The 21,977-nt window shown below is 50.9% G+C and overlaps 1 protein-coding gene across 3 annotated transcripts in view; it reads left to right on the top strand.

Annotated features, from left to right (window-relative positions):
- NMT1 (N-myristoyltransferase 1) overlaps positions 1–20,097 on the top strand; it is a 33,298-nt gene extending 13,201 nt beyond the window's left edge. For 2 of the 3 annotated variants that reach the window (XM_008525830.2, XM_070560306.1), the window contains 10 exons: positions 2,581–2,725; positions 7,966–8,084; positions 8,660–8,751; positions 9,618–9,734; positions 10,499–10,669; positions 11,524–11,632; positions 13,888–14,058; positions 14,670–14,837; positions 15,878–16,015; positions 16,773–20,097. In XM_008525830.2, coding sequence (XP_008524052.2) covers positions 2,581–2,725; positions 7,966–8,084; positions 8,660–8,751; positions 9,618–9,734; positions 10,499–10,669; positions 11,524–11,632; positions 13,888–14,058; positions 14,670–14,837; positions 15,878–16,015; positions 16,773–16,793 — 1,251 coding nt within the window. In that variant the 3' untranslated portion in view covers positions 16,794–20,097. Of the gene's footprint in view, positions 1–2,580; positions 2,726–7,965; positions 8,085–8,659; positions 8,752–9,617; positions 9,735–10,498; positions 10,670–11,523; positions 11,633–13,887; positions 14,059–14,669; positions 14,838–14,965; positions 16,016–16,772 lie in introns of all 3 variants that reach the window. The other variant, XR_011522972.1, reaches the window with a different exon arrangement.
- Positions 20,098–21,977: the final 1,880 nt, after the last annotated feature.

The following is a 21,977-nucleotide window of genomic DNA, read 5'->3' as shown; positions in this document are numbered from 1 at the left end:
TTCAAAGTAGGCCCTGGAGGAAGCTCAAAACATATCCAGAATTCCTCTTTTAGGATTGCCTCCAAAACAGTTTGTAAGCCTCCTAAGAAATCCAGTCTCATTCAGTATGCACACACTTGACTTAATGCCTCAGATGTTGTGCTCCAACTTGAATCTCCTACCTTATTGAGATAATGGCTTCAAGTAATTTTTTACTATTTTCAATATCGAACCCACTATGAAAAAAAATGCCACCATTATTGACCACCATGTTGGCTAGGCTCTTGTCAAGCACTCCGTTTAAATTAACTCAAACCTTCAGCATCCCTACAAGGTTAGGTGGGGCATCTTCGCATTTTCAAGATAAGAGAGCTGGCCTAGCCAAGTCTTTCAGTCAGGAGTTCTAGCCTAAGCCCATGTGTGGCTTTAGGGATGTTTGTCTGTCTGTCTGTCTGGAGGTGGGCGTTCGGATGACTGCAGGGGGATTTGAGAGCAAGTCTATATCAAAATGGTTCACTTTGAAATTAGACAATGTTAGGGCCCAGCCCAGTGGTGTAGTGGTTAAGTTCGCGTGCTCCACTTTGGCTGCCTGGCACTCGTGGGTTTGGATCCCGGGCATGGACCTACACACTGCTTATCAAGCCATGCTGTAGCAGGCATCCTACATATAGAGGAAGGTGGGCACAGATGTTAGCTCAGGGCCAATGTTCCTCAGCAAAAAAGGGGAAGATTGGCGGCAGATGTTAGCTCAGGGCTAATCTTCCTCAAAAAAAGTAAATAAATAAAGTTTTAACAAAACACCATTTATATAGTCCTTCTGTTTTTCTCATTATGAGAGTAATGCAGTTCATTATAGAGGATTTAGGAAAAAAAACTAGTAAGACAAAGAAAATTAAAATCACATATTGTCCCACCTCCCAGGAATAAGCAATATAAACATGTTGGCTTATATTCTTCCTTTCCTTCACAACCTAAATGAAGAAAAAGAAGTCATAAAGTAAAAGTACTAGAAAAAATTAGGTGTTTTTATCATCTTAATTAAGCCTGACATAAGACCCACAAGCCATAAAAGGAAAATTGACTATTTTTTTTTTTAAGATTTTTTATTTTTTCCTTTTTCTCCCCGAAGACCCCCGGTACATAGCTGTGTATTCTTCGTTGTGGGTTCTTCTAGTTGTGGCATGCGGGACGCTGCCTCAGCGTGGTTTGATGAGCAGTGCCATGTCCGTGCCCAGGACTCGAACCAACGAAACACTGGGCCGCCTGCAGCAGAGCACGCGAACCCAACCACTCGGCCACGGGGCCAGCCCCAAAATTGACTATTTTTTTAATTGACAGTTTAAAACTTTTCTGTAAAAGTCAAAATGATAAACAACAAACTGGGAAATACTTACAATACATGAATCAGTCAATTTAAATAATGAAATGAGTAGGTAGTTTACAAAAAAATAAATGTTCAATCATTATATAGAAAGATAGTTAAACTCACAATGAAAGAAATGAAAATTAAAGCAATATTCTTTTTCTCCTAGATTGGCAGAGATTAAGATTTGGTAAATGTAAGGCTGAGGGTCTGGAGAAACACACCCTCACTGACTGTTCATTGGGTTATTAATTGATATTCTCTTTTTAGAGAGCAAGTTGATGATGTATATAATTAATTTCAAATGTGCATGTCCTTTGGCCTAGCAAGCCTCCCTTCTTAGACTTTATCCCATAGAAATACATATCCCAGTGGGCAAAAATAGACGTACAAAAACTTCATTATAGCGTTGTTTGTAAAACGGAAGAGCAATACCACCAAAATGCCAATCGGTAGGGGGTTGGCTGAATATATTGTGGTCCATGCACAAGGTGGACTCAGTTGTTAGAATGGGCAGGTCTCTGTCCACATGGAAAGGTCTCTAAGACATAATTTTTAAAGAAGAGCAGCTTGTAGAATAATAGTATATAATCCAATTTTAGCTTTTGAAAATTTTGTATGTATTTGGAACTTGCATCCAAAAAAATCTGAAATTGTATTTGCCTCCTCTCAACCTACCTCCCAGATTAAGACTGTTGATGACAAGGATTATATTTGAGCGATGAGGTTGTTGGGGTTTTACTTTATGTATGTATTATGCATTTCTGCATTGTTTGAGGTTTTATACTGAGCATGTATTACTTTTTTTTTCTGCTTTTTTTTTGTCTCCCCAAATCCCCCCAGTACGTATTTTAGTTGTGGGTCCTTCTAGTTGTGGCATGTGGGACGCCGCCTCAGCATGGCCTGATGAGCAGTGCCATGTCCGCGCCCAGGATCCAAACCGGCAAAACCCTGGGCCGCCGAAGCAGGGCGCGTGAACTTAACCACTCGGCCACGAGGCTGGTCCCCTCAGCATGTATTACTTTTGCCATCAGACGTCAAAAGACTGAGAAGGAGAGGAACCCTGTAGGAAGCACCCACTCTTTGTCCAGTTGGCGTACAATGTGTGACCTCTGGGATTAGGACAGAGGAACCGCACCCCTTCTTTGAGTTATACCCCTTAACTCTTGAATTACAATTAATCAAAAGTGCTTATTAACATAATGGGCCTTTTCTCTCCACAACTTTGTCTTGTCCAGATGAACTCTTTGCCAGCAGAGAGGATCCAGGAAATACAGAAGGCCATTGAATTGTTTTCAGTGGGTCAGGGACCTGCCAAAACCATGGAGGAAGCTAGCAAGCGAAGCTACCAGTTCTGGGACACACAGCCTGTCCCCAAACTGGGTATGTATGCGCTTTCTTCCCTGGGCGAGGGTGAGGGATATGCCTTAGCCATGCTAAGGGTTCCATGCTAAATTTGTGAGGGAAGACTGTAGACTCCTGGAATTCCTTGGCGGTTATTTTTAGAGGGTAGTCTTCAAAACGCAGTATAGAAAAGACTGTTGTTCGGAGACCATATTGTTTCACAGTAGCACACGTTGAGAATAAATAATGATTGTTTTAGTCCATCATCATCCAGTATAAATCTACAGAGAAAAACAGTACATAGGCACATTATGAGTAGGGTTGTGTGCCCATGGGTCTCTCTTCCCACATAGATTTTATAGAAAGACTATCTTGTCTATCTGGGCAAATGTTTAATCCTGGACTGGGCCCAAGTCCCCAGCTCCTTTCCTTGCTTCTCAGCCAATGCATGCCTGCTAAATGCAAGGTAATGTGACATTTTGTTTAACAGTGATGGTTCAACACCTGGCATACCATATGCAGGTTTGTTCTGCACCCCTTAAAAAAGCTGTGAGGGGCCAGCCCAATGGTGCAGCTGTTAAGTTCATGTGTTCCGCTTCTCGGGAGCCCATGGTTCGCCAGTTCGGATCCCGACTGCGGACATGGCACCGCTTGGCAAAAGCCTTGCTCTGGTAGGCGTGCACGTATAAAGTAGAGGAAGATGGGCATGGATGTTAGCTCAGGGCCAGTCTTCCTCAGCAAAAAGAGGAGGATTGGCAGCAGTTAGCTCAGGGCTAATCTTCCTTAAAAAAAAAGAAAAAGAAAAAGCTGTAATGAACTCTTAAAGGGTGGTAAAGCAGAAAATCTAAAAGGATTCCAGAAAAGACTGGAAAAATGTGTTCCAACACCAAATGTATGTGATCTTCAGGTTGTCCGTGTTACTGCTCCCTTCCAGAAACACAGACTTCACAGTATGTTTGGTGGGGAGGAGTGGGCAGCTGTGACAAGGAGAATCTACTACTGAAGTAGGGAGTATGCAGTACAGAAGCCTGCTACCCAGCGGGTACCCCTCAGCAGCAGGATGGGCTTTGCTTAAGAGCTGGTAGAAAAGCACAGTCTGATTCCAGACTTGCGGAATCAGAACTTACAGGGGAATTGTGTCCACTTTGAACGTTTGAGAGGCTCTGCTCTAGAGCAGATGCAGTTCTAAGACAGCTTAGTCGCAATCCAGAAGGAAGCTGAGATGTGCCTCCACGGGGTGGAAAGCAAAGCACTGCCTGGATGGGTCTGAGTAGTGGATTGGCAGCAGGCACTATTCCAGAACTCTGTCGCGATCCAGGCTTGTCTGTCTGGCTGCCCGGGTCAGTCAGGTCCCAGGCCCACTGGCTAAGCCCTCCCACAAGGCTTTGGGTCACAGTAATGCTGGACTGGAGTCCTGGTGACCACTCTGCCAAGGAGCAGGAAGAATGCAGAGAGCCACACACTCCGCCTCTGAGTGAAATGCATGAAGAGGCATTTTACGGTGGCTGCCAGGTATCTTGGGTCAGTTTGCAGATAGGGTTTTGGGGTTTTGGTTTGATTTGATTTTTCATCAGGAATTTGCAAATGGGTAACTTAGCTCCATTCTTCATAGGCAGTGGGACCTAGTGAAGAGGCAAACTGGCATTAATGGACTTTTGTTCCTCTTCAATCCAGTTACCCTTTGTTGTTTGCCTCAGTTTCTCTCCCTGTAAATGTAGAAAGTGTTCCAGTTTTGTTCTCAGAAAGTTCTTGAGAAAGCCACACAGTTGCTCACAGGGGCCCTGATGCTCTCAGGAAGGTGGAACGAAGCTCAGTTCCGTTCCTTCTGGCTGTGCCTTGTGTGCAGCATGTGGTGTGGGTCTCCGAGAGGGCGGTCGCTCTGAGCTTCTGACCCGTCTCCCTTTCAGATCTGTGGTCGGTCAAGCCCAAATGAAGGATTCCTTTGTGTCTGTGAGTCAGCCTTTAGGAAGTCCCGCATTGCAGGCATCGGTTGGTCCGCGTGGCTGAGGTGTCATCCTAGTTCTCCGGAGTTTCCTTAGGGTAGTGCAATTTAGAGCTTCTTGCCATAAGTTTTTCACTCAAGTAGGGGCTGATGATTGTAAAACTCATGCATGCCAAGTGTACAGTGTTGACAGCACTTCCCACCTTGTTGGGAGAGTTCTAATTAGATTGTATTCCACTAAAGAGACCTAGAATTCTTGAGTAGTTTAAAATCATCCTAAGTTCACCATTGAAAAGCCTTCTAAACAGCAACTGTTTTAGACTGTATAACAGTTCTCTGTGCTCCCAAATAAACTCTCGATCCCTCTTTTCAGATCCTATTGTTCTGCTTTTTAAAAGTCACCCATTTTCCCACTCTAGTAGAGGGGCGCAGAATACCTTTTTTTTGGTCTGACCTCAGTGAGTTGGAATCTGGCCACTCTCAGATGAGCGTACAGAAGGGACCAGCAAAGGGAGAGTGTGGGCTTGCACTTGGTTGCTCTGGGCTCTGAGAGAGAAGCTTCCACACTCTTACCCTTGTCCTCGGCCTGCTCGTGTGGTTTACAGTCTCCCAAATTTCAGGCGGTCTTTTCTCCCAAGTCCTTCACATTTGCACTGTGGTGCTTGGTTTTGGATCTTGGATGTTGGAAGGCAGAGAGAGAATTTTAGGGGAAGACTGTAGAGAAAGAAACCCATTGGAAAGTCCAGGATTTTCTTTTAAAGTTCCCAGTGTCCTCCTCAGTTGGTCACTGTTCTCTGTGGCCTGGAGATAATTGGCTGCATTCCTGCGGTGCTCTGCGGAGCCTCCCGCACCTGCTCCACGGGAAGTGCTTGAGAGCCATTAGGAGGAGGGCAGGCCACTCCTCACAGGCAGAAGCCATGATGCTGGGCACTGGCAGGGGGCCAGTATGGGAGCTTTGAGCCACTTCTCAGTTTCACAGGCACCCCAGACTGTGGGTCTGTTAAAAGTAGCTTCTGCTTTCTCAATGTTTCCTATAACTCTGCTTTGTCTGCATGTCTTACAGGTACCAAACAGCCTTCAGATAACCTATGAGAGCTGGCTTTTCAAAAGATAAAGTCTTACTATTTGAATATTGTGTAAGAGTTCGCTCAGTAATGACACTTGACAAGCACTTATTCATTGTTTGTTGTAAAATGCAAATCGAAAGATGTCAGTCTTTTCCTCCCCTGCCCCTTAAAAACCTCCTCAGGATGTCCTGCGGCTCTGAGGATAAAGTCCAGCCTCTGTGGTAGCTTGCAAGGCCCGCCATGATGGTTCTGAGCTTTCCTCTCCAGCCTCATGTACTTGCACTTCCCCTCCTTCATCTCCAGTCCTTTACATATACTAACCCCTCTGTGCACACACCCTCCCTATCCCACCCAGTCCACCTCCCCCTAATTCCTAATTATCCTTAAGGTCGCACTTTTAGATAATTCCTCTGAGAGGTCTTTCCTGACATGCCCCTCCCTGCCCCTGCAGGTCCTGTGGCACCCTGTACTTCATTGTCATGGGCTCTCATCATGCCGGCTTACTTGTCTGTTTGGTGCCCATGATGATGAGGACCTGTGTCCATTTCATTCACAGCTTCTGCCACAGAACCGGCATATTCTAGGATTCTGTGAACATGTGGTGAAGGCATGAACGGAAATGCTTGTTGTATACAGGATGTAGTAACTGGCCTAAATGGAAAGATTGGACCTTGAGATTATTATAATACAACGGGGAAGACCACCAGTATCTTATCTGTGGAAATCATTTAGGGAAAAAAATTAAGTAAAAATATTCTGAAGTTATAAAGTGTATTTTGGAAAAGGTGTAAATTTAAAACAAGACAAGGAAAATTGCCTAGCACCTAGACAAGACTAGAGTAGGAATCCTTGGTACTTTCCAAAGGTCTGGCCCTCTGCCTTGTAGGCTCAAAAATTATACGTGGCAGTGAACTGGAAGTGGATTGACTTATATTAAACTAATTCAAAAGGGCTACTTTGTGAATAAATCAACAGGCCAATTTCTAAACTGGGGAAGAAAAATATAGCCTCTCCCCAGCAGACCTATTTGGGAGCCAGGTTATAAATAGGAAGTAGCCAAAAGCTTCCCTGCTGTGTGTCCCTGTCACTGCCTGAGCTTTCCAGTTTGTGATCCTGAGCACCTTGATAATGTCTCATTTTTCCCCTGCTATTTCCTAGCCCACAATGTCTGATGCACTGTTGGTGTTCAGTTAAAGGGTTGAGTGAAAGAAAGTTAGATGGTCAATCCTGACAGTGCTGTCTTCAGCTCAGCCTGATGTAGCCATTTCCGCTTCATCTGCCTCACGGATCCGTTACGGGGGCATCTAGAGCCGCCTGTTACACAGTCGAATGATGTATTTGGGCCAGGAGTCTGGAAGTCAGTAAAAGCATGAACTGAGTGCCTAGCGTGTACAGAGTCCTTTGCTAGGAGCAGTCTAGTGAGTGGGTCCCTTTTGAAGACTCCATTTTCAAAATGTAGTAAACATTGTATTCTTCCAAGTGTGAACATGAATGAACTCTGAATTATAGAAACTAAATAATCCAAGGGTCAAAATTAAGTGGTTGATTTGTCCAAGTTTATCAGATGAGTCCAGTTTGGCTGTGGGTGGGAATCAAGGCTGTGTCTTCTGAACACCCCCAGCACTCCCTACACACTCCCCAGAGAGGCGTCTCTCCAGGGTGGGGATGTTGTGTCAGAGGGTGACCTCCCGGCAGCATTATGTAGACTCAGTGATTTGCCTAAAGGCGCTCACAGGCCTCTGTAAACACTGAGAGCCCAAGTTGGCAGCAGCAGTTAACTGGCCCGTGTTGCTGAAAGCTAAGACTGGCAGGGCCAAGATTGAGCATGGCGCCTAGATGCCATCGTTTGGTTCAGGAATGGACCCAGTACATTATTGTTGCTGATGACACAAAAGCAGCCTTGTTTAGCTCCTTAAAAATCCATCCAGGTCGATGGGCCTGGGCCAGGGCCATGACAGCACTCCACAGCAACCAGGAGGCAGGAAGCCAAATTAGTCAAGATAAATGTTTGTCATTCAGTAGCCGAAGGGAGATTTAGAAGGACTTCCAAAAAACCAACCACCTTGGATCCCAGTGATTGTTCTAAAGTTGTGCCAAGAATTGGCCCTCAGTTAGGGGCCAAGGGTAGCTGGAGAGATGGTAAGCAATTGCCAAGCACAGAGTGTTCTTCAGATGGAGAGTGCTCAGGGACAGGAGGTCGATTTTTGAGCGGAGTCCCTTCCCTCCCCCAGGAGGCAGAGGGTGAGGCTCATGGCTTGCTCTTCTTCCAGGAGAAGTGGTGAACACCCACGGTCCCGTGGAGCCTGACAAAGACAACATCCGCCGGGAGCCCTACACCCTGCCCCAGGGCTTCACCTGGGATGCCTTGGACCTGGGCGACCGGGGTGTGGTGAGTAGGCCCAGGCAGGGCACAGGTGTGGATTGGCACCACTTTCATAGTGAGCCCTGCCGTCATACCAAGACAGCTTGTACTTAAGCCTTCCTCGAGGACTCTCTTGAGAGCTGAGCCAAGCAGGTCGGAGCAGACCCCCCATCTGTTGCCTCTGGGGCCTGCCCAAGACTCCCCATAAATAGTACTCAACTTTTCTGGCAAGTTGAAGGTTAACCTCTGTAGCACCCCAAGGTAGATACCCTTTTTTCAGGCTTTCATCTTTCTTGTTCATCCCTTCATTCATTGCCATGTCTTAAAGGTGGAGTTGTTGGTTAGTTGCATGACATTCTTGGTCTGCCGCTTTAGTTAAGTCCATCCCTCCACCCCTTCCTTGGCAGCTCAGTCTCCTCTTACAGCTAGGGTGCTTGTTCCAGAAGAGCCTCTGCCATGCCTGGGCTGCAAAGGGTTTGGGAGAGTCAGTAGAGGTTTTGGTATTTTGCCTTCTCCTTCTGAAAAGCCTGGAGCCCCAGGGTACTGGAGGTGGTCCCCTGTCTGGCAGAATACCTCCAAGGCGGCTCCTTCTTTCTCTACAGCTGAAAGAACTGTATACCCTCCTGAATGAGAATTATGTGGAAGATGATGACAACATGTTCCGATTTGATTATTCCCCAGAATTTCTTTTGTGGTGAGTTGTAAGGGCTTTCTTATGGTTCTGGGGCAAGGCATAGAGCAGAATAACCACAGGGTGCCAGATTTTTCATCCCTGCTAAGAGCCAACCTTTTATGGGAAATTAGTGTGTAATTTTTGAGTTCCTGCATCTGAAGGAGGCTTGCTTCCAGGGGAGCTTAGAATAGAAACCTTATTTAAGGTAGAATGACTGGGTGAGGGAGACCTTTGTGGAATTGGTACCCAGAAGAAAAGAGCATCTGTTGTATGGTGACTTTATGTAAGAAGGGAAGGAGGGATGGGACTCACTAAGATGGAAAGGAAAAGCAGGGTCGTTTTCTATCCAGGTCCTGAGCACACTCAGGTGTATGAAAATGGCCTTGCCTTGCTGAGCCATCCACCCTCCTGGGCCACGTTTAATATCCAAGAAGGTAGAGGCATGAGGCTGAAATGGAGGGGGAAAGGACAAATGGGCAGAAAGCTGAGTGGGAATGATGGTACCCAGAGGGCAGTTGGAGATCAGAGCTCCAGGGGTTCCACAGTCGACTCCCAACCACGAGACCCACTGGACTCGGAGCCAAGGAGGCCAGTCCTCTGGCTGTCAGAGTGAGTGAGCACAGAGAAATTGGATCGGGTGTGAAATCCTCAGTATGCCAGCTTTGAATTGGGTGAGTAAGTAGGCCAAGTGGGCTGAGCAGCAAGAAGGGGCTCTGGCTCGATCCCATTTGTGTCCAGGAGGGCTTGGCTCTGAAGAGAATTTAGCTGTTAACTCCCAGTGAGGTGGTAGCACGGGGTTAGAAACAAGACTCAGCTGTGGAGCCCAAACAGCCTGCCCAGCCCGCTGGCATGCAGCACCGCAGCCACAGCCCCTGTCTCTCCTCTAGGGCTCTCCGGCCGCCTGGCTGGCTCCCCCAGTGGCACTGCGGGGTTCGAGTGGTCTCAAGTCGGAAACTGGTTGGGTTCATTAGTGCCATCCCAGCAAACATCCACATCTATGACACGTAAGCTCCTACACCACCCCCCACCCACCATCCTACTTGGTCTGGGAGGGAGAAGAAAAAAGGTACACCTTCCACAAAAGAAAGAGGGGAGGTCCCATGAAGGGAGGGATCTCAGGTCCTAGGAATAGAAATTCATAATAGGAACCACCTGTTTTGCTGTGAATTGTTGCTGCTTCTCATCTGTGTCCTGGGCTGGAAAGGCTCCACCTGGGGGCCAGTGTGCTACCTGAACAGGAGCTCAGTGTTTGCACTGGCACCAGTCACACGCTGAGACACTTGGGCAGCTTCAGAAATGAGCTGGAGCCAGTGTGACTCACATCCAAATGGTCACAGGGCCTTTGAGCTGTGCTGTTCATTTTCCCTGGAAATATCAGATTCTTCTACCACAGCCGTCTGGGCTTATAGGCCATGGATTCTTGTAGGAGTTAGAACCCCTGAAATCCTAGAATAGCCCTTGACTTGCTCTGTGGGGTTCCCTGCCTGCTGTTGGGAATTCATCAGGGAGATGCTGGTGGTGCCTCCAATAAAGGAGTTTGCTTGAGTCCTACTTAACCTCTGGACGCGGAGTCTGTGTTGAGAGTGGGGTCCCTGCCTGGTACAGCAGAGCAGCGGGAGGGAGTTGAGTACTGACCACGGAGTGCAGGTGATGCCGAATGCATGCCTGTGCTGGAGACCCCGGCCCTACAGGGGTGGCTCCATGTACTTGAAGGGATTACCTTCCGTGTTAAAAGCCTCATCTCTGGATTTTTCTCCCCTCTCTCCAGAGAGAAGAAGATGGTGGAGATCAACTTCCTATGTGTCCACAAGAAGCTGCGCTCTAAGAGGGTGGCTCCCGTCCTGATCCGAGAGATAACCCGGCGGGTTCACCTGGAGGGCATTTTCCAAGCTGTTTACACTGCTGGGGTGGTCTTACCAAAGCCTGTTGGCACTTGCAGGTAAAAATCTCTTGCATGATCCTAGAAATACTGGCATGCCTGCTCTGGTTGAGCCATGTCACTGAGTCACAACTCTGCCCCTCAGCTCAGTATGTGCCCGGGAGCATCTTGCTTCTCTAGCATCTGATAAGATGGGTGGTGGGTGCCCACAGGATCCAGGTAGGGAGCGTGGAGGCGTGAAGAGGGATCTTGTAGGAAGGGCAGACTGGAGAGTGTGTGCCCTGCCCAAGGGGGTTAGCCATTCCCAGTTCCTGCTGATTCCTGCCATTTGGAAATGGGAGGGGTGTCAGTCTGCTGGGGGTTTTTTTTAGTTTTTTAAGGATAAACCCAAGTCTGGATTTTTACAGTAAGTGTCCAAAAGTTTTAAATGGTTGGCTCAATTTTGTTTTGAATATTGTGTGGACCAAAGACAGCATGTCTGATCCCTCTGTGACCCAAGACAGCTGCCTCAGAAAGTTGTTTGAAAATTGAACATTCCCTGCCTCAAGAACTTCAGCAGTCAAAGCATCAGGCAAATGCAGCAGAGGAGGGAGAGGAGGATGAACGTTCAGAGAACTGTGTCTCCCGTTGACTTGATTCCAGGAGTGAGGAGTGCTCTTCCCAGACAACTGCTGTAACAGGGGAGTGGCTTTTGAAACTGAGAAGGAAAAGCAGGGAGAAAGAAAATACAGGAAGAGCTGTGCAGCTCTGCATTCACTGGGGGGAGGTTGGAGAGTGGGGCGACGCCACTGGCTCAAATGGAGCCCGATGTGTCTCTCACGCCACCTGCTGGCCATCTGGAGATCTCCATCCTGTCGTCCTCTTAATGGAACTTGCCAGAATCCTCTGAGGACAGGACATTTGTGTCCCCACAGGTACTGGCATCGGTCCCTAAACCCCCGGAAGCTGATTGAAGTGAAGTTCTCCCACCTGAGCAGAAATATGACTATGCAGCGTACCATGAAGCTCTACCGACTGCCAGAGGCCAGTGGTGCTCTGGGGTGATGGGCAGGGGCCAGAGAGAGGCCGAGGAGAGCCTGGTCCTCAGAGGAAAGGAACAAAGCTTTGGGGTGGGGCTGGGGGGCCAGAAAAGTGACCTGACCTGTGGTTTCCAGATTCCTAGACTTTCCATATCTGTTATCTATAGCAAGAGTTTTGTTTTAGTGTGACTTTCTCAGTTCTCCTGTGCCTGCATCTGGGCTAGCTTCTCTGTCATCTGGTGATAGGCTCGGATCACCTATTCTCTGTGACTTGAGCCTTGGTGAAGCATAAATAGAAAGTTGAATCCACTCACTGGGCTGCAGCACATCCCGGAGCCCAGTGACAATAGGCCATAGAGCGTCTGCCGCTCCCTCTGCGCAGTCAGGTGAAGGAGGCGTGACCTGAGCTGGCGAGGGAAGCCCAGATTTGTAATCCCAGTTCCCCCGTCCAGATTTTGCCATTGAAGGACTGGGCAACCTGGAGTGAGCTGGTTTTCTATTCTGGGTCCCAGTTCGCCTAGCTGCCCAATAAAACAAATGCTCCTTGTTCTCCACTTGTGCCTGGTTCAGGATCCTCACAGGTCTTAGAATCGCTTCTCTTCACTCAGGGCTCTTCTGGTCAGTGTCAGCACAGTTATTGGGTGCCTGCCCATCAGAGGGCTGCCCGCCTAAACTGGATTAATCCTTGGAATTGGGCTAATCCCCCACTGGATTGGAGTCATTAGTGTCCCATTTTGAGAGACCACTGCAGCGTAGTTAGACACTGCCCAAAGAACCAGATTTGGGGGGCCATGATGGGTGTCTTCTCCTTTCTGGTATTATGACAGATTTGCCCTGAGTTCTAGGCAGGCAGAGAGCGTTCTTAAAGTGGTATAGCAGCTAGAAGAGTGTCTCTGGAGCTCTCCTGTGAGCGAGAACCCCAGCCTGGCTGCTTCTCTGTCCAGGATTTGAGGTGTCCTTGTAGGAGCTACCATGTAGAAATGAGGTCAGTAAGTGTTCCCTAGAGATATCACCATCAGCAAGGAAATTTGGTGGCTAGAGATCCTGGAACTCCAGTTTTAAAAGCAGTTCCTACACTGAGAAGCACTTGTATCAGACAGAGACTGTGGTATATAACTCCGCCCTGTTTTCAGACTGGCTGACCCCACCTTTGTGTGTTGAGCCTTTGGGGATGTTCTGTCAGCCCCCCTATTTACTCTAGAGCATCACATGGCTTCATTCCACTGAAGCGTTTTTTAAGAAACAGCAGCTGTGGGGTGGGATTCTGGTTTGAGATTAAATCCCAGCAGTTCATGCTTTCCTTCTGAATTTAACTGGCAGCAGTGTCCTGCTGGGGGCACTCTGGGTGGCACTGCTGTCCAAGTAGACAGACAAAGTGGGCATCTAGTGCAGACTCTGCTGGGCCTAGGGGTTCCCCAGTGCCAGTGGCTGGGAACGTGTCTGTGCAATGCTCTAGGTCTATAGAAGAGACCAGTGTAGAAAGAGGTCAGCTACCTTCAGTGGGAGGAGGTTGTGAGGGCTTGGAGGAGAGGGGCCAAGAAAGGCTTTGCTGAGGCCCAGGAGTAGCACTTGGCTGGACCTAGCCCAACACATCAATGGGGGTAGTCAGGGTTTCTCTCCATTATGGCACCATTAGCATTTTGGGCCAGGTAATTCTTTGTTTTAGGGGTTTGTCCTGTGCGTTATAGGATGTTTAGCAGCATCCCTGGCTTCTACCCACTAGATGCCAGTAGCACCCCTCCTCCTAACTGTGACAATCAAAAATGTCTCCGAATATTGTTAGTTGTCCTCCGGGGGGCAAAATTGCCCCCACTGAGAGCTACTAGGTTAGTAGGACAGAAGGCACAGTCACAAGAGCCAACTGGTCCAGAGGGTAGAAGGTCTTGTGTTCTGTGTCAGAACCTGTGGAACAAGGGAGGAGCATAATGGGTTATGTTTTCTTAGGAAGACAGCCTGGGCCATATGGATAAGAGATTGAAGCAACAGCCTTAGCCAAGGACGACAGACAGCCTTAACTAGGAGGGAAGGGGCCAAAGACACCGAAGAGGCAGGACATGTGCCTGAGTGGATATGGACAGTGGGTGAGAGGGAGTTGCCAAGGGTGACTGAGGATTCTCTCTTGAGGGCCTGGGTGGATAGATCCAGGGTCGAGGTAGGAAGGGAGACAGCGTGAAGTTTTGGGTGTCTGGAGGACTTGAGAGGGAGCCAAGATGCTCACGGTCAGCACATCTGATGCTGTCTCATCTGTCTTCCCTCCAGACTCCCAAGACAGCCGGGCTGCGACCAATGGAAAAAAAAGACATTCCAGTAGTCCACCAGCTTCTCACTAGGTACCTGAAGCAGTTCCACCTCACGCCAGTCATGAGCCAGGAGGAGGTGGAGCACTGGTTCTACCCCCAGGAGAATATCATCGACACTTTTGTGGTGGAGGTGAGTGGGGAGGGGTGTTCTGGTCCTCTGACCCATTTGCAGAGAGGCAGCCTCCTCAAGCGGCCAGGTTCCCTGGGCTTGGTGACTGAAGAACTGACTGGCAGGATTGTTGGCGCCGTGGACTATCTTGAGCATCCACACTTGGTCCTCCCTGGAGACAGGAAGTTGTAGCTTACACTTGCTAAAAGGATGCCCTCTGGACTAGGCATGAGCCCTTCTTCCCCGCTCCTCCCCAGTCCCCGTTGGTGACCCAGAGTAGAGAACTGAGCCCCCCTAGTCAGGTAAGCCTTCGATTCCCTGCCCGTCCCTGCTTGAGGTGGTGCTGGCCAGGCATTGAGGACACGGTTTGGGGGAATGTGAGCTGCAAGAAGTCCCTGGCAGGCAGGGAAGGGGAGCTCGGCAGGTTCAGCCGACAGTCCTGCTTGGATTTTCCTCCTGGCTCTGTCCTCAAGTGCCCTTAGCCAGTGTATCTTCTCCCCGCATTTCACCCATTCATCTAGAGGAGCAGAGCTGCCTGAGGGTATGGGAGCAATTGCAAGCTTTGTTCCCAGGCTGCAGGATGGATCCTCGTGCACATGTGACGTTGCCTCCTTTTGTTGTTTTCCCTTCAGAATGCAAACGGAGAGGTGACGGATTTCCTGAGCTTTTATACACTTCCTTCCACCATCATGAACCATCCAACCCACAAGAGTCTAAAGGCTGCTTATTCTTTCTACAACGTTCACACCCAGACCCCTCTTCTAGACCTCATGAGCGATGCCCTTGTTCTCGCCAAAATGGTGAGGAGAAGCCCGGAGGGTCTGGAGATCTGTGGGCAAGGGGCGGTGGAGCAGTGGTGAGCACTGCTCATGGGAGTAGCTGCCCCGGTGGGGTCTTCGAGCCCTCCTCGCCCTCCTGCTCCCCTTAGGAAGGGGCCCAGCAGTTTTCAGCCAGCAGCTCAAAACTAGGAGAGAGCAAGGGGCATCCACATGAAGGGAAGCATTGAACTCTGATTCATTACGGTGAGTTCCATTCTCTCGGGGCATGCTGCCAGGGAGCCTGAATAGCCTGGCCTGCTCTGGCAGTTGAGGGATTCCCCTTACGACTTCCCGAGCAAGAGAATGGGGAAATTGGTCTCTATTGTGGTGAGTCATTGGCGCGGCCGACTGTAGAGCATGAGGGGCGGGGCCTGGGCTTCTGTTACACCCGGGGAGGTGATCGTCACTCAGTCCTTCATTGTGGGTTCTGCCGGTACTGGGCCCAGCCTCCTGTGGGCTGGCCAAACGATGGACAGTCCAGTCTTTGCCCTGTGAGAGCTTCTGACTGAGTTGGTGAAATTTAGGAAGTGTCTTCGTCACAGTCTCAAAGCAGCATGAGGTCCGTAAAGTCACATGGTGCACACTGAAGGCCTAGGATTTGGGTGTCTGGGGAGCAAGGGAACAATGCACATGCCAAGTAGCTGACAGGAGCCAGCTTCTCAGAGGAAGGGCTTTCGGGCTTGGTCTCCAGAGAGGACTGTGGAAATTTCTGGAGTGTTTCAGAGGCTTAACAAGGAACAGTTGTTAACTGCAGTGGCCTGACACTGAGAACACAAGTGTGTACTTGGAGGGACACTGAGGAGAGGCCGGGTGGAGTGGCGCTCAGAGTGTCGTGAGAACCGCCACTGGAGAGCAGGGCACTGGCTGGAGTTTGGATTTCACATGGAGGCAGCCGGAGCTTCGGAAGGAAGAGTGCTCTCATGGCTGCCTCTGTGATGGTTTTGACGTGATAGAAAAGGGCAGAAAGTGAGGCAGCGTTTACCTGTCTTCATCTATTCGTGTTTCTCCCTGCTGCTGTGCAGAAAGGGTTTGACGTGTTCAATGCACTGGATCTCATGGAGAACAAAACCTTCCTGGAGAAGCTCAAGTTTGGCATAGGGGATGGCAACCTGCAGTATTATCTTTACAATTGGAAGTGCCCCAGCATGGGGGCGGAGAAGGTACGTACGTGCCGTGTGCAGCCTCCACCAAGGTCCCATTCGGCTGCCTGGCTCAGGGAGTTGGTGTCTCCAGCAGAAATAGGGCCACACGTCTGGGATCCAGCATCAGTCTCGGCCCTTGTTAAGTGGTGTTTGGGCCCTTGTAAGGTCCCCTTTCTGTGATGGCCAGACTAGCAGGGTCAGTGTTCCCCTTTCAGCATCTGGCGTGAGGGTGGCAGAGGGGAGGGGCCCCAGAGCCGCACAGAAGCAGGAAGGTGGTCTCCAGCTTCTGTTCCCATCAGGTGAGCCACCTCAGCTGCCTGGGGGCAGGGCATTCGGGACAGTCTCAGGAAACTGCAAGTCAAGTGGCCCCTGGTTAGCCAGGAAGGTTAGAGTCTGCAGATCTGAGGGATTTTTCCTCTGCTGGGCTGCCTGCCTCCTCCCAGTGTGACCCTTCCTCAGCTCTTGCTCCACCAGCTCCGAATGGCAGCCCAGGGCTATGGCTGTTGCCAGCATTTACGAAATAACTGACAGATGAGCTGGAGGGAGCCTTGTGACCAGTGTTCCTCAGGATGCTGGCAGCTGCTTTCCTTGGAGGGCCTGATAGATGTATAAAGCCTCTGTGGAGGTGGGGTGAGAGTCCCGGCTCGCCGTGACCACTCCCACAGCCCAGTGGCCCAGGGGCTCAGTCATCTGGAACTTCAGGACTTGGGGGGAAGTGAGAGAGTCTTCAGACAACTGTCGACTCAACTCTGCCTCTCCCCATTGGCTCTCCTAGGTTGGGCTGGTGTTACAGTAACCAGTTGCCAGTGAGATTCTGGATAAAGCCACTGAGAATTCAAACCAGGAAATGGAACCCCACCACTTGTTGGTCCAATTTTCACAAACGTGAGAGTCCCAGGCAAAGGGAACAGAACTGAACCGGCTTTACCAAACCACCACTGAACTTGACAATTGTATTGCAAGCGTAGGCTGCGTGATGTCACCTCTGGCCATGTCTCTGGTCTCCCTGTTTTCCAATTTATCACATTCTTATGCAGCCGTGATCAAGGGAATGTAACTGCTGAAAGCTAGCTCGTGATTGGCATATTATGGAGTTAACGGGTGAATAATAAAAGTATATATATATATTATATATATAAATATTTTAAATATCTTTCATGTTCCAAATGTACAAGGATGTTCGGTCTCTAATGAAAAACTGAATCCAGATCATTCCTCAAAATTAGAAGCCAAGGACAGTGCCAGACAAACATATTGGTACAGTGAATTTTTTCCTTCTGAAAGCAGGCATTGACTTTTCTTGGTGGAGCAGGAGAAAGAGGATGTGGGGAATCTTAGCCAGTTTCCCTTCTGAATTGGCTGGAATGATTCGCTTCGAGAAGGCAGGGTAAGGTGGAGGGACTGTGCCGAGCTTTGGGGAGCGCTCGGATCTCACAGAACGGCAGGGGGAGTCCTGGGCGGGGCTGACCCCACGCAGAGGCGTCCCTTCAGAGGCCGCAGCAGGCATGATCTGGGGAAGCTGATTTCCTTAGTTGAGTCCCTTCTTCCATCCTCTCGGCCTGCTCCCTGTAGGAAGTCGTCCTGCCAACTGATTTAAAAAGGCTCTTTAGCCAGCTGTTGCCAACCTTATAGGGATGAGTCCGCTGTGAGACTGCATTTTTCCACTGCCTGGGGTGACTGGCAGTTTGAAGGAGACCTCGGACCTCCTTGTAGCATCTGGGACCTTGTGGGGACCATATCAGTGCCAGCCCTGCTTAGCTCATCTTAGAGCAGAGGGCCAGCACCTTGATGCCCCCAGGGTGGTTGGGCAAGGACAGCGTGGGGCCGATACCCAGGCCCCTGCAGCTGCCTGGCCCGTGCCTTCCAGCCCATTAGCCACATCTCGTTGTGCTCCTTTTCAAGACTCTGCCCGCAGGGAGTGGAAGGAGTGCTAGTTAGACGCCGATCTGGACTTGGCAGCAGAAATGACTTTATGTTGCCGTTGTCTGAGTCTCATTTTCTCTGATGATGTTTTGTGGATTTTTGTGGTGGTGGTGATGGTTATTAATGCTGCCAATTTCCCCAAAAGTAATGGAGCCTCCGGTCACGTGGTTGTCCGTGTGGGCATTCCTTAGTTGTGCTCAGCCAAGTGGCTTGGGGAGGACTGGGCTGTGGAATTGTCAGTGACCCACATCCAGGTTTCTGTGTAGCTTTTGCTCTAGGAGAAAGTAATGGGTGGATAGGGCGGCATGTGGTGTGGGGGGTGGTTCCTGGCTGCTTTCGCCTCTCGGCTACTTGTAGGGGAAGGAAGCCTTGGCCAAGAGGCCAGGCTCAGCCGAGTCCCACTAACTGAAGCCATGCTCTGTAGGCCAACAGAGCTGTGTTTCAGGCTCTAAGTTTTGGTGAAGTTTGCCAGAGGCTCATTCTGCAGAGTCCCCAAAACTGGAGGAAATTGTGTGCTTGGGATGGGAGCTGTGCCACCTGCTGGAACGCTGCCCGCTCTGCAGCCTGCTGCTGGAGCCTGCAACTCCACTTATTGGATTTTCATCAGAGGCCTCTAGGGGCCTCCCTTCTCCCCATTTTCCCTGTGCTGCCAGCCCCAGGCACCAGCAGTCGTGGCTGACGTTTGACTCCTTGACTCCAAGATACCCAGACCAAAGAAGCTGCTGTTCTTAGCAAGATGTGCCCTGCATTCCACAGACAGGAGGAGCTGGAGAGGCAGGGGCTTGCCTTCACAGCTCACAGACATCAGACCCCCGGCGCCCCAAGTCCTAGAGCAGCTCACCATGTTTAGGGTGCACAGCAGCCCCTGGAGTAAGCTTTGCCTTGGTTGGCCCAGGTCATGGAATGGAAACTGTGAGGCCCGTGGCTGCTCTGGAAGAAACAGATCTCCTAGGTCTCCCTCCAAAACCATGTGGCCTGCTCCTTGGACTCTGCTGTTGTCTCACGGGACCCCGCCCAGCCCTCCGCACCACTGCCCCCATCTGCAGGAGTCGGTGGCTGCTCTTAGTCTCCTTTTTGTCCAAACAGCCCCTGGGTTCTTCGCTCAACCCCTTCCAGGACTTCAGGCCAGAGAGCTGAGACAGAACCGTTGCTTGGGGTTCAGGGCCTCCCCACAAGGAGACTTGCAGGATGGTGGGGCCATAGTTGGTTTGAACCAAACAAGGGAAGCACCCTGGAGCTTCCAAGCCCATCACCTGGGACCTGCCTCAGGCAGCGCTGTCGGAGGGCCTCCCGGCCTGGCCCTCACTCTGCCGCCAGTACTCCTTGCTGGCATTGGGCTTTTGGATTCTGTGTTTCTAGAGGTTGACCTCTTGCCTTTGGATTGACTCTGCATTTGACCCCTGACCCTGTGGCACATTCCCACGGCTTCCGGTCTCTGGAGGGAGAAAGCTGGGTAGAAAGGAGGCCTCAGCTCTGGAGTGAGGTCTCCACAAGGCTCATTTCCCTCACACGTGCCTCCTTCTGAAGACGCCGACGTCTGATTTGAAGGCCAGCCCACACCAAGCCACTTCAACACCTAGGTTTATGGAAAATTTCAGGCCTTGCCTGCAACTCCCTTGTAACTGCCATCACCCCTTACTTGCTGGCTCATTGAAGCCAAGGAGTAGGTGCCCTTGTGGTCTTGAATTCTTTACCAAAAGATGACCAGCATTTAACCAACCAAAGGGATGGCCCAAAGGCCTGGATAGCTTCACGGAGCTGCAGTCGAGGAGAGGGTAAGGGACTGACTGGCAGGCCAGAGGAGGGGGGCGGGAGCGTATCTCTGGCCAGTGCCTACCCACCAGGGGGCAGCCTTTCTGTGGCCTGGCTCACCTGCCCCAGAACCAGAGGAGACCCAAGGCTTTAGTTTTGCCCTACTTCAAAGTGAAGGCAGGCTTGCAAATAGACTGTTCCTAGGGAGGCTGTGTGGGACAGTTTCACTCAATTAAAAATATTGACCGCAGGCAGGTGCCGCATCTGGGAACAGGGAAGGCAGACGCTTCACCTTTTTGTCTTGGCTTTTCTCTGAACTGCGGGAGGGGCATCCATTTCCAGGGTAGGGGAAGAAAAAACAAATGCATTGTTGTTCTGCTCCATACATCTCACTTGTTTCTAATAAAGGAAGCAGCTGAAGAAAACCCTTCTGCCCTCCTGGTTTTCCTCTGGTCTGCAGGTGGCAGTGGGACAGATGGAGTCCCAGCCTGGGCTTGAGTGGCCTCTCCTTGAGGGTGATAAGCCCTTCAGGAAAGGCCCTCAGGACTACTGCACCAGGCAACTTGTGCATCCTTCCTTTGGCAAGGCTGCCCTTTCAGGGCAAACTTGGCTCTTTTCCCCTAACCTCTCCCACCCACCAGCGAGGAGCCAGTACTGACGCAGCTTCACTCTGTGTGAGAGGAGTGGCTGGGCTCCGGGCCAGCACCAGGGCTCCCACGGCTGGGAACAGAGCAGCCCCCTCGGGCAGCAGTGGCTCTTCTGATGACACTGCCCCTTCCCACTGGTCTAGATGCCACATCTCCCCTTCTGGGCCAGGGGCTGGGTGGTTCTGTGGAGCCACCAGGGATGCCTTTTAACACTGCAGTCGCCAGGCCCCACTGCACTCGCTCTGAGGAGACCTGCACAACTGCGTTTAGATTTCCCATTCCCGGTTCTCTTCCTCCTGGAGCTTTCCATCCATGCCCTGACCCCATGCTCCTTTCAGGACCCCCATGGCTGGTGCCTCTGAGCCCCTTTCCAGGGAACCTGGGCCCTGAGCTGCAGCCAGCGAACCCAGCACCTGCCCCCGGGATCATGTGAGGGCTTTCCCAGAGGACTCCTGACGCGCCTAAACCCACCTCCACCGTTCGCTCTAGCTCCTGAAGGCTCAGGCCTTCACTCCCGCCCTTAGATTTGGCTGGGAGAACACAGCCCTCTGGGTGGTCTGTGCCCAGGAACCTCCAGAGTTGCAGGCGTGATTTCTTTGCTTGCACCTCCCATGTGCAGTTCCCATCGCTTTTCCTGCATTAAAGACTCCTGCCCTGTCAAGGTGGTCTTCCCAGCCTTGGGGCTCTTATCCCAGCAGTAAACCTTCCCCCTGCTACACCAGACCACAGAAGAGGAGCAGAATGCGGGGCTCAGCCCAGGGTCCAGCTCACCGACAGGCCCCCAGCCCAGGCCCTGACCAGAGCTGGCTCTGTAGGGCCAAATTGCTCTTCATGCGCTGAAACTGGCCTCGGCCTCGCCGGGCCTCCCACCCAGGGCTGCAGTTTGGCTGCCTGACCCTCCCGACAGTCCTGAGTACTGCGCACCTAGGCTGCCCACCCATTCCTTCATGGTTCCTGGACAGGGGGCTGCTCGGCTCCTGCAGAGTCTGCTCATCCTCTTTCAGACACACGGATTCATCAGAACCAAATGCTACTTGGCGTGAACTCAGAGCAGGGTGAGGCTGTCACTTCCTGCCCCAGGTCATGGGGTTGCTGGAAGGTGGAGACAGCCCAGCCCTGGGTTCTGTGGGGACTGATTCAAGCCCTAGCTCAGCCCTGCTCCCAGGCCGCCCTCCGGGAGCTGCCATGAAGCTCTGCTCTGTTCAGTGTCAGTGTGGTTGCCTGATGGAACCCCAAATGCCAGGGCTCCACTTTACCCCAGAAAGACACCTTTCTGACAGGTTTTCTCTGGATCCTGTCATCCAGTGTCTCCGCACGCTCCTAGCATCTCTGGAGGCAGCTGGAGCAGCCTGCTGCTTTCCAGGTCTGCGTCTAAAAGGCTGATTGGCTGGTGGAAGGAGAGCCCCAGGTCTCTGGGCTTTGTCTACTGAGCAGACAGGGGCCTTGAACCCAGCTCAGCCTGGAAGGTAGGGGTCTGTCTGAGGTCCCTCAGAGTCCTGTCCCACTCCCTTTAGGGCCATAACAGTTCTGCCATGGCAGAAGCCCACCCACCTGCCCCCTTCCCATTCAAGGCCCGTGTGTGTGTGTGTGTGTGTGTGTGTCTGTGGTGGTGGTGGGGTGTGTGTGTGTGTCTGTGGTGTGCTGGTGGTGGTGGGGTG

This window comes from Equus przewalskii, chromosome 10 (genome assembly GCF_037783145.1).
Source record: "Equus przewalskii isolate Varuska chromosome 10, EquPr2, whole genome shotgun sequence".
Taxonomy (NCBI): domain Eukaryota; kingdom Metazoa; phylum Chordata; class Mammalia; order Perissodactyla; family Equidae; genus Equus; species Equus przewalskii.
Note: the sequence above shows the minus strand (reverse complement) of the source record. Positions and strands in the feature narration are given on the sequence as shown.